The 12,475-nt window shown below is 38.8% G+C and overlaps 1 protein-coding gene across 1 annotated transcript; it reads left to right on the top strand.

Moving 5' to 3' along the window:
• The first annotated feature begins 4,932 nt into the window (after positions 1-4,932).
• Positions 4,933-8,017, top strand: LRFN5 (leucine rich repeat and fibronectin type III domain containing 5). The gene is made up of 2 exons (XM_029597421.1): positions 4,933-6,320; positions 7,081-8,017. Exons 1-2 carry the CDS (start codon positions 4,933-4,935, stop codon positions 8,015-8,017), a joined length of 2,325 nt encoding a protein of 774 aa, XP_029453281.1.
• Positions 8,018-12,475: the final 4,458 nt, after the last annotated feature.

Here is a 12,475-nt window from a genome sequence, read left to right as displayed (position 1 = left end):
ACGGGACTGCATCAGCCTGATGGTTAAGACAATAATCAATGAACACAGGAACTGCATTAGAATTAATAAAATCAGGAACTGAGTAGAAACATTTAATGTAAAGTTTTCTGTATTGAAGTTCCTTATTTCAGTTTACATGTCATCAAGATATCCTTTCTTTGCTCTTTGATTGGTTGCAAAGAAGGTCACATGATATTTGACGGGGAGTGTATAAATAGCTTCAGGAAGGTGTTTCAAGACTGGAAAATGAAACTAAAAAATTATTTCAAGGAACTGGTTGTCAGCTTTCTCCAGAAGCAGTTGTTTAGAAACGTGGTCTATTTCGCTATGCAGAGACATACTTTGAATAAGAGTTGCCCCAGAGAAAGGAATCTGATTAGATTTAGCAATTGAACACATGACAATGTATATGGTTGTGATTTATGCCACTATATAAGTGCTCAATATTTATAGCTTTAGATTATCCATGTAACATTTAGGCCAGTCATGGGAAGGCCCATGACCAGCCACACTCACCCCTGGAGAGCGCAAGTTCTTTGGTCTCAAGAGACATTGGCAGTTCCCCCTTCCAGCAGAAATGCTGCCACCAGTCATATTGTGTATCCTGCTAGGGCGTGCGCATGCACCAGGCTCTGCTGTAAATAGGTTCTGCAGCAGAAGGGCCTGACAATCACTGCCTGGTGATGTCATGTAGTGGGGATATTTAAACCCCCGCTGTGCTTACTCTGATGCCTCAGCAATGGGTCTCGTGCCTTGCAGTATGGTTGCTGTGTCTTCCTGCTTCCTGAAGTCTGCCTCGCCCTTGCCTCATCCAGCTTCCCACCTCATCCTGTCTTTACATCCATCCTGCTTGTCTCCTTCCTCCTTCCTTCTACCTCGGACTGACATTTTGGATCTGGACCTGGACTATTCTTCTGCCTGCTTCCTGCCACTGACCCTGCTTTGCACCTGGACTACCCTTCTGCCTGCCATTTCCCCTGCCCCTTTCTATACTCACTGGCTGCCCTGACCCTTGGCCTATACCTGGTCTGTCTCTGATTGCTGCCAGCCCAGACCTCAACTTGACCCCAGACTATCTCTTACTATTTGCCCTATGGGACCATCACCTTAGTCCTGCCATTCCACAAAACCCAAGGGCTCAACCTGCAGGGAAAGGGGCTGGTTAAGGTGAAGTTCCTGCCCAGTCTTGTCTCAGGGCATGTTTGCCAGCTGTCGGTGTTGGCCTAGCGGGTTCGCCCCCTAGGCTGCGCCAACGATACCACAGCACAAGGGTCCACTTTCCTTAAAATCCAAATGTCATTGTTTGTGTTTGGTTCATTTAAGCCATTCACTGGGTTGTAATCTGTCCCTTCCCTATCAATTCCAGCTTTACAAGGTGAAGATTGATCACCATAACAGCCAACTTCTGCTGATCTGCATGTGTTGCCCTTGGTCCATGTTCCAAGTGAGGGTGCAGTTTTACAACCCAGGAAAGGGAAGCCAGCCTGTGTTGTGTACTTGGCCATATAACATAACAGTGACTTAAGATCTGAAACACTGAACAAATACTGTGGAGACAGGAGTGATTCTAGAAGAATAGAGAAAGGCAGATCTTGCTTTCCATAAAAATGTAAATGGTGAGCAGATTGTCAAATATTGAATAGTCTAACCTCAGAGATAAGTATATTAGTGGAGTCACCATTAAAGTTAAGTATCGTGGAGCATCTTGAATGTAGCAGGTTGTAGGATCCAAGAGATCAAGGGCCCAATATTCAGCCATATCTGGTTTTCAAGGTCATTCATCAAATCGCATTAGTGCATGTGATAAATAACACATGTTGTGTGTGATAGTGTAACACATGTTTTAACTACATATTTTTTCCTGGTGTAATGCCTGAACTGTGATTTATACAATGTACTTTCACCTTAGCTTGATAGCAACTAGGTAGAGAGTGCATCAAGCTAGGATGAGAGTACAATGTACAAATCTCATCTTTGTGTATATTTCCTTACTCCAAATCACATCAAAGCTTCACTGATGTGTACTAGAGATGTGAATCAGAACCGGAATCTGATCAGTTCCGGTCCCGATCCAAATCTTAAAATTTTTATCGCCCAGCCCGATTTGAATTCTGATTATCGGCTGCGCCCGATCCGATAATCAAAACACCCTCCCAAACCCCCCAAAAAGGTTTTAAAATTACCTGGTGGTCCAGCGGGAGCACGGGGAGTGATCTCCCGCTCTCAGGCCATCGGCTGCGTTAATAAATATGGCGCAGATGGTCCTTTGCCCTTACCATGTGACAGGGCAAAGGTAGCGCCGGCGCCATTTTGAATATTGGCAATATGGCCCGAGTGCAGGAGATCGCTCCCGGACCCCCGCTGGACCCCCAGGGACTTTTGGCCAGCTTGGGGGGCCTCCTGACCCCCACAAGACTTGCCAAAAGTCCAGCGGGGGTCCGGGAGTGACCTCCTGCACTCGGGCCGTATTGCCAGTATACAAAATGGCGCCGGCATGGTTGTTTGTTTAATGTAAACCGGAATGAAGGCAATATGCTATACTTCAGTATAGAAAAGAATCTAAATAAATAAAATAAATAAATAAGTCAAAAATTACCCTAATCATGCCCCCCCTTTTTTTTTTATCACAGGCGCTATTCATGTGAAATTCATAGAAAAATGATGAATCTAGGCCTAAGTTACTTAGGATATTCAGCGGCACATCTGATTAATTCAACTGGATAAAAGCGAAAATAGCTACTTCGCTGGTTAAGTTAACCGGATATGTAGCACCGCCCTGATCCGCCCACTCCTCACACACTTTTTATCTAGCTAAAACATAGATAGATAAGTGACTTATGCCGGCTACCTAGTGGCCACTGTATATTCCTAGATATTTAGCAGCCCGCTAGATAGCTGGATAATCCTACTTATCTAGCTATCGAGAGCTGAATGTGTTTTGCATATGCTACCCCAAATCTTTTTGCAAAAGGGTGATTATGTCAGACCTCTGACAAATTAAGTTTATTCAGTGACCAAAGAATTTGATCAGGGCAAACACTGGATGTGGTATTCCTGAATTTTAGGCTCACAAATAAACTGAACAGCCTATAGGTAGACTCCAAGGTGGCTAACTGGGTTAGAAAGTGGCTGAGAATTAAACAAGAGGGTAGTGATTAATGGAATTCTTTTATCAGTAGAGTGTCTCAGGGTTCAGACCCAATGCCAGTTATTTTCAATATTTTCAAAGTGATATTGCAGTAGGAAAGGTTTGTCATTTTTGCAGGCAAATCAAGATATTCAACAGAATGAAACTCTTTATGAAACAGACAAAATGAGGGGTGATCTAAGACAGTTCAAAGAGTAGTCAAGTGTTTGTCAACTAAAATTCACTTTAAAAACTGTAAAATCATTTAGGCTATACAAGTACAGATATATATTATGGGGAAGAGATTTGGGTGTGTCTCATATAAGAAAGAGATCTCAAAGTAATCATAGCTGATAATTCCAAGGTTGCAAAACAGTGTGACAAGGCAGTGGCCAGAGTCAGATAAATGCTATGGTGCACATAGAGAAGTATAATCAGTAAAATAATGAAGTGATAATGCAACTAGTCAAGTCATTGGTGAGATCTCATTTAGAATATTATGACCAATTTTGGACGTTTAAGACTGAGCCCTGAGAAGTCTACCAAATTTGTACAAAGTCTGCATGAAAAGACCTGTATAATGAAACTTAAGGCTACATCTATCTATCTATATACCTATCTATCTATTTATCTATCTATCTATCTATCTATCTATCTATTTATTTATTTATATAGGGATATACAGTGTGTATATCCCTATAGAGAGATTAAATATTATACCCTAAAGGAGAAGAGAGTATTTGGTGAAGGGAGGAGGTGGAACAGCAGATCCTCTGTAGAGCAGTGCTGTAGTGGAAAGAGACTGAGAGTTATGGCACCAGCTAGCCCATTTTGTTTTATGGCTATATGCTTTACAGTTGCAAAATTCTGGTGCCAGCCTCAGGGCTGACTGGTGCCATTCTGTATCAAGAGTCAATGGGTCAGGAATAACTATGTATAGCTCTTGTCCCTTTCTACATTAAGACTCACAGAAGAGGAAAGTGAAGGGGTCAGGGTGGCCCCAGACCTGGTTTACTTGTAGGGGGGCAGAGGGTGGGGAGGGAGCAGGAGGAGCAGAGGAGCCTGGGCTCATCATGGCAGCAGTGATCTAGGAAAGTCCTGTTTTTAGGGTGGGGGTTTTTTTTAAATTTAATGATTATTTTGGTTTGGCAAAGGAGGCAACCCAAAATAAATATTAAACAACCAAAATCTGATTTTAAATTAAAGAAAGAAAAAAACCCAAAAAACTTGAAATGAAAATTGTCCCCTGCACATCCCTAATAGGAATCAGGTCACAAAGTCAAATTAAAATCAACATCAGTATAGCTTGATTTATTCCAGAACATAGCTTGGTAATATAGAAGGTTCATCCTAGCCTTTGAATATAATACCAGGAAAGTCATGTTTCAGATACATTATCAGTTTTGCATGAAAACTCATATAGTGATTGCTTGCTCTGGTTTAGCTCAAGTGCTCCTATCTATCTGTCATTTTCATCAGCACAAGATTTTCTCAAAAAGAACTCTTATTTCTATGTGCCTTTTGATATCAAGATTATAAAAGTCAGTAATACAAACTCATAATATCTATTGTATTGAATGCCATTCTACTATATTCAACTAATTGTAAAGACTGAATTAGAATAGTTTCACTTTCTTAATCTAAATGAATTCTCTTTTTGTATCTTTGCTTTTTCTTTTTCATTTTCTACTTCTTATTAAAGTATTGTAGCATTAATCTTAAAAGGAGATTGTAAAAAAAATGGCTGCCATATATTACAGTATGTTTCCTTATTATCCCTTGCAGGCTCTTAAACCTGATCTACCATGGAAAAACTGCTTTTTTGTCTGTTCTTCATTGGCATGGCAGTGAAAGCCGAGGTCTGTCCAAAGCGCTGTGCCTGTCAGAATTTGTCTCCTAACCTTGCAACCCTTTGTGACAAAAAAGGGCTTTTGTTTGTTCCACCAAACATTAACCGAAGAACTGTGGAACTACGCCTGGCAGATAATTTTGTTACAAGTATTAAAAGGAAAGATTTTGCCAATATGACCAGCTTGGTGGACCTGACCCTATCAAGGAATACAATAAGTTTTATAACTCCTCATGCTTTTTCCGATTTGCGCAATTTGAGAGCTTTGCATTTAAATAGCAACAGATTGACTAAAATAACAAATGACATGTTTAGTGGACTTTTAAACCTCCACCATTTGATACTCAACAACAATCAACTGACTTTAATATCTTCCACAGCTTTTGATGATGTTTTAGCTCTGGAGGAACTTGATTTGTCATATAACAACCTGGAAACAATACCTTGGGATGCCGTTGAGAAGATGGTTAGCTTGCACACACTCAGTTTAGATCATAATATGATTGACCATATCCCTAAAGGAACTTTTTCTCATCTGCACAAGCTTAACAGATTAGATGTGACATCAAATAAACTGCAGAAACTACCACCTGATCCTCTCTTTCAGCGAGCTCAGTCATTAGTAACCTCAGGAATCATGAGTCCATCCAGTTTTGCATTAAGCTTTGGTGGAAATCCCTTGCATTGCAATTGTGAACTTCTATGGTTGAGGCGCCTTTTAAGGGAAGATGACTTGGAGACATGTGCTTCTCCTCCACTTCTATCTGGACGTTACTTTTGGTCAATCACTGAAGAAGAGTTTCTGTGTGAGCAACCACTTATTACTAGATATACACATGAGCTGAGAGTATTAGAGGGTCAAAGAGCAACCTTAAGATGTAAAGCCAGGGGAGACCCAGAACCAGTTATTCATTGGATTTCACCTGAAGAAAAGCTTATTTCTAATGGAACAAGGTCATTTGTATATGACAATGGAACATTAGACATCCTGATAACAACTGTAAAAGATACAGGCTCTTTTACTTGCATTGCTTCTAACCCAGCAGGGGAAGCTACTCAATCAGTGGAACTACATATAATCAAACTTCCTCACATGATTAACAGTACAAACCATATCCATGAACCTGATCCTGGTTCATCAGATATATCAACATCTACCAAGTCTGGTTCAAATTCAAGCAGTAGTAATGGAGATACTAAAATTAGTCAGGACAAGAAAGTAGAGGTAGCTGAAATAACATCCTCTACTGCACTGATTAAATTTAATTTTCAAAGAAATATACCTGGAATACGTATGTTCCAGATCCAGTACAATGGTACTTATGATGACTCACTTGTTTACAGGTAAGATAAATTCAATTCAGCCTAAGTCTTTGTTTTGACTGTAACTGAGATGCTTCCCTGTAATAAGCACTATAATACAAAATTATATGACTATCTGATTACAACGTTGTGTTCAGAAACAGGTGCTATGATGTCTGGGAGAGAAACATACATTTTTCAATTTATAATCATGAACCTAAAATGGTATTTTTTTGTTTATAATTCTAATTGATCTTTAATCCTATAATGCAGTCTGATGAATTAGTAGGATTGCAAACTTAAACCAGGTAAGTGATGCTTAATAAGTTTGTTTTCTGAAAACAATTACCACCTTCTCTTCCCCTACACCCATTTATAAATGTAAACTGTTCAGGTTGTCCAATATGACTCTTAGTACTATTCTCAAACTGCCAATCTGCTTGACATACATAGAGGTGATATATGTGTAGCGTGGATTTGTTTTGAAATCAGCTAATGTAACAGTCACACCTTTCAAAATCAATTTGTCATAAATGATTTCTTCCAGCAGGGGTTCTTACTGGGAGTTCTGCAGTGCCAAGCAATACAATTAGTAGGCTTGTCAATGAAATCTGCAGGCATCATTAATATAGTACCATATCTAGATATGGCATTTAGTATGTGTAAAAAATGATTTGATATCTTTGATATAAAGATATGCTGTGCAAGGGTTTATTGAATAAAGGAAACAAATATCAGCACTGTTGAAAATGAAATTATAATATTTTAAATGTATATTAACAAACATTCCTTTGTCTCCCAGGATGATACCTCCTACAAGCAAAACGTTCCATGTCAATAATTTGGCTGCTGGAACTGTATATGACTTATGTGTTCTAGCAATTTATGATGATGGCATCACTTCTCTCACTGCCACAAGAGTTGTGGGTTGCATACAGTTTACTACAGAGCAGGATTATGTCCGTTGTCACTTCATGCAGTCACAATTTTTGGGAGGCACCATGATTATAATAATTGGAGGAATCATTGTTGCCTCTGTGCTGGTTTTTATCATAATACTAATGATACGATATAAAGTTTGCAACAACAATGGACATCATAAGGTTACCAAGGTCAACAATGTATATTCTCAGACTAACGGAGCTCAGAATCAAGGCTGCAGTGCATCAGTGGCCCAGTCCATCTCAAAACAGGCTGTAGGAAATGAAGAGAGTATCCAGTGTTGTAAGGTGGCTAATGACAATGTGATACAGTCATTGGACACTTGTTCAAGCCAAGACTCTTCTACCACTACCTCTGCTTTGCCCCATACCTGGACCTCAAACACCTCTGCACCTCAAAAGCAGAAAAGGAAGACTGGGATAAAGTCCAGTAATGAGCCCCAGAGTGAACTCATCACAAACATCGAGTCCCAGAATACTAACAGAAATAACTCAACTGCACTGCAGTTAGCTACTCATCCTCCTGATTCTGTCAAGGGAGTTCCATTAGTAAAAAGACCACAATCAAAACCGCGTAAGTTTCTTACTTTGCCAGTTGAAGCCTCCAGGGCAAAACGCAGGTACTCTCTGAATGGAGAATTGTTGGAGTATCACTGTTATATTAACTCAGAGAACACTGGTGGATTATGGTCTAAGAGAAGCATGTCTATGAATGGGATGCTAATTAAGTCAGACAATCCTGATAGTGGAAAAGCAACTTTCTCAAGTTCTGAGTGGATATTGGAAAGCACTGTGTGACCTGTTTTGTTTTTATTTTAGGTTATTTTTTTTGTTTGGGATTTTTTTTAAGAAAATAATAATTGAGGACACTGGAAATTGGAAGTTCAATCTTATCTCATTGATTTATAGCTTATATATGCAGGGTTATGTATAAGCTGTTTACTGCACACATTTTTGTTTACTTACAAAAAAGCTGAAGGCAACATTCAGAGATATAATGGTTATGAAAAAAAGCATGAAACAGCACCAGTGCCTTCCCCTGCTCTAGGACTGGCTTCCTGGTTCTGCAGTAGCAGACAAACAAAAAAGAACATTTTCACAGAAAAAGCCTTTCATACAGGAAATAAGATTTCCTTTAAGCTTACAAAAAAAAGACCATTTATGGATAAATTAGTAAATTCATATTTTTTAAAGCCCAGACTGTATATTTCTTTTCAGTGACAATGGTGTTGCCTTTGTTTTTAGGCAAATGCTGTACAGAACAACAACTCTGTGTTGTTACAGTATGTTGTGTAAAATAAAATATTCAATAAGTATACCTAGTGTTAAATTCAATACCCAACTTCATGGTATTTTTAATCAATATGCCTTAGAAAATCATTGTCTGTACACATAGTATTGTGTGGAATGATGAGTGAAGAAAACAAATCAATATTGTTTTATGGTTTTAACATTTGTTTTTTGCAGACATGAAGATCTAGCCATTAGTCTTGAATGAACATGTCATTGTACCCGTGGATTTGGTTGATATTATGTGCCACTAAGAGTGGTGAGCATTCATGGGCCTGGGCAGTTTTTAATGTGTCAGGCAATGCTGTTGAAATCAATGTGACTTCCTATAGCTACCCATGCCCGCTGCTAATCGTGACAGGCAACTTTTAATGTATTGACATAGAATATGACAAAGGTTTAAGAAAATAACTACAAATCTCAATTGCTGTTCTAGTAATAGGATGGTTAAAACCTTGTTTATTGTATATTTTGCATCTTATAGCAGTTTCTGGACAGACTAATCTGAATATTTGATCATGAACTTTCATAAAGAAAATAATTTGTGGAACAGGTCTTAAAAAATATAGTAATATTATCACAAAAGCTCTCAAAACTACAACAAAGAATGCATATACTTGAGGAATGCAATTTTCAAAAGCCATTTACCAAAATAAATGCCAATTTACCTGGATAAATTGGCTCTATGGAAAATGCATACACCTTACGGAGTTCAATAACAAACATGCTTTTACCTGTATCCGAGTATGCATTCCCAGAGGCATGTTTAAGTCAAAGGAAGGAAATAGCACACATAAATGACATTTTCAAATCTTTGCACATTATTTTTAAGGGGAAAAATACCTGTAGAAAAAGCAGATGAAAATCTCTGCAGGTACTTTTTCCTGAGATCTTTTCAAAGGATAATATATGCCTGCACTTTGCCTCCGAAGATTGGTGAAAAGCCTGAAGGTAAACATATCCATGGACTTTGCTTCTCTGTGTGTAGTTTTAAAAAGTGTCTCTGTATTTAACACTTCATATGTAGCTAGTAATAGCTAACTGTGGCCTGGATTCTCTAAGGTCACAGACCTTAGAGAATCCAGGGGTAAAAGGGGGCGGCCCTGTGATAGCCGGCAGCGATCACGCCTCCGCGATGCGATCACTGCCAGCTTTTGTGCCGAATAACTACACCATAAAAAGTGTAGTTATTCGGCGAGAAACTGGCAGCAATAAGGAATCTTACCTTTCGCTGCCAGCGATGTGTCTGCATTGTCGGCCCCGGTGCCGCCCCCAACTCCTCCTCTTCCAGGGCCGACTCCGCCCCGACTACACCCCGAGATAGCTATCGCACACGAAAGGGGACTTTTCACGTGCGAAAAGTCTCTTTTTGTGTTCGATAGCGTTAGAGAATGACCCCCTGTGGTTCCAAAAAATTCCAAGAATATACCAGTAATATACAAATACATTAAGTAATTTATCCAGAGAACAAATGTATCTACTTCATTATTAAACACATTTAATTGAAAACCATTTATAAGTGAATAATAATTTATATTTTTATTTTGCAAATTATATATTTTATTACATTAAAAACAAACAAAAAAAAAACATTTTAACAGACTAATATACAAAAGAAAAGCACAAATATATTTTAAAATTACTACTGAATAACCCTTTATGTAGCTGGTGTGTATACCTGTAAATCAGTCAAATTCTTTTTATCTGACCAACTAGGATGAATCAAAAAAAGGCAAGGTAAAATTTCTCTATTCTTATGTTTATAACTTTTCAGGCACTGCACTGATATCTGTGTACCTCTAGACTGCTATCTTAGGGCCTCATTTTCCAAGCACTTTACCGCATGTGATAAATTTGCAAATTGCATTAACAGCTGTTAACGCGAATGCAAATTAGTTATTTAGGGGGCAGAGCATATGTAAAGCAGGAACCTGTGTATTGTGTGCGGAGAAACAGCCGCATTGTTAGGGGAGAGAGAGAGAGAGAGAGAGAGAGAGAGAGAGAGAGAGAGAGAGAGAGAGAGAACCTTACTATAGTGCCTATGCCCTACATAGGTATTTTAACCCCTATGGGAGGGCCACCTACTAACTCGGGGTGGGGATTAGGTATGAGCGTCGGGGGTTGGGGGCCACTTTCGCATTCCACATGAGACCTACGGACAGAACAGTGGTCTCTAGTGCAGATTTGCTGGCTGTCGGAGTGAGGACGCTCACTCCAAGAAGTGGTTTGGGCAACGTTCTCTCTACCTAGCTTGATGGACACTCTACCTGGGCAACAACATGCTAGGTGGAGAGAATGTTGGCCAAATCTCTCTCTCTCTCTCTCTCTCTCTCTCTCTCTCTCTCTCTCTCTCTCTCTCTCTCTCCTGAAACAGGCTGTCTGGAACTATCATGCACTAACAAAATTCAGTTCTGAGCAGTTAATTTAAAACCTTTCCTTTCACATCTCATGCTGCTCCAAAGGTAGGATAACAGGGAAAGCAGAATGACATGAGTACAGAAACTTGACCTTGACTGTTTTTGATTCATGCTAGTTTGTCTGAAAGAAGAATTCACCTGAAATGGACTGCTTTCCAAGGATATACATCAGATATATAAAGGTTTGTTTCAAAGGAAGTTTTAAATATATTTTTGTCTGTTTGTAATTCTGTTATATAAATATAAAACTAATTTTTAACTAAAAATGTATCATTTAAAAAATTGAATTAGCAAATAATTATTCATTAGCATGTTTAATAATAAAGCAGATACATTCATCCTTTGGATAAATTATATAAAATGTGTTTGATTACCACTGATTTGTTCTTTGCATAGTTCATGTGTAGGTATTGGGAATTTTAGTTTGGTTGATATATTAAAATATGTGAAGACTACAGTAGTTCATCCTAATTATAACCTGTTGAATATTTGTATAAAAAAGTATTTAAAAAAATTATTTAAAATATGATAGCGCTTATCTACAAAAATTATTCCAAAGATACTTGATGCTGCCTACATTTTAACCTAAATGGGCCTGTTTCAAAGTGAAAAAAAAATGGCTTAAAAAGATATTGTTTACACAAAAGGACAATGATTTCTTAAATAAGATCTTTTTTTTTCTGCTTATCTTCCCAAAAAATTAAACTAGATTGTTTAACAAATTAACAGGATCATTCAATCATTCATCAAATCATGTTAAGCCCTTATCATGGGCATTAGGGCCCTAATGCCCATGATAACGCCATAATGCCCACGATAAATAATGAGATGCATACACAAATTTTAAAATTTTTCCCAAATGGGAGAAGTAAATTAAAATGATGGGTGCTTAGCATAATACATATTATCACAGGTTTTAACACCAGAAATAACTACAACTTTTTTCCTAGCATATGAGAGAGAGAGAGAAAGAGAGCACAAGAGCCTCTGGGGAGGCAAACCTATTAGTCAACTTTTTATACCACTGTAGGAGGGGCAACTAGTAACTCAGGTTGAGGTTATGGTGGTGACCTAGGTTTTGGGGGCAGTTTTACATGCACAGCCAGAGGTATGAACAGCACAGACCACATCAGTGAAGATTTAATGTGATTTGGAGTACTCTTAATCTAGTTTGATGCATTCTCTACCTAGCTGCTATCAAGCTAGATCAAGAGTACGATGTATAGATCTCATCTTTGTGTACCTTTCATCATGCCAGATCACATCAAATCTTCACTGAGGTGAACTATGCTATTCATACCTCTGACTGTGCATGTAAAACTGCCTCCCAAAACCAAGGTGTTAGGATTCGTAGGTTTTGTGGAGCCTTGGCCTGAGGTAAGGGTTGATACCACCTGCAGGAAGGAGCCCCACAGGTCCTCACCATCGGGAAGTGAGGTCATCTGCAGCAGGAGATAAGGTAGTAGAAATGTAGGACATCCTCCATCACAGTCACGTGATCACAGGAGCTTGTAAAGAGAGTACTGTGAAGTGTCCCACGGAGCAGGGT

This window comes from Rhinatrema bivittatum, chromosome 4 (genome assembly GCF_901001135.1).
Source record: "Rhinatrema bivittatum chromosome 4, aRhiBiv1.1, whole genome shotgun sequence".
NCBI lineage: Eukaryota > Metazoa > Chordata > Amphibia > Gymnophiona > Rhinatrematidae > Rhinatrema > Rhinatrema bivittatum.
This window is presented reverse-complemented; position numbering and strand designations above follow the sequence as displayed.

Bases quoted from the DNA above. Each gene is read 5' to 3' on its own strand.
- LRFN5 (XM_029597421.1), top strand. From the start codon at position 4,933: ATGGAAAAACTGCTTTTTTGTCTGTTCTTCATTGGCATGGCAGTGAAA. The intron at 6,321-7,080 runs GTAAGATAAATT...TTTGTCTCCCAG, and splicing joins GATGACTCACTTGTTTACAG to GATGATACCTCCTACAAGCA.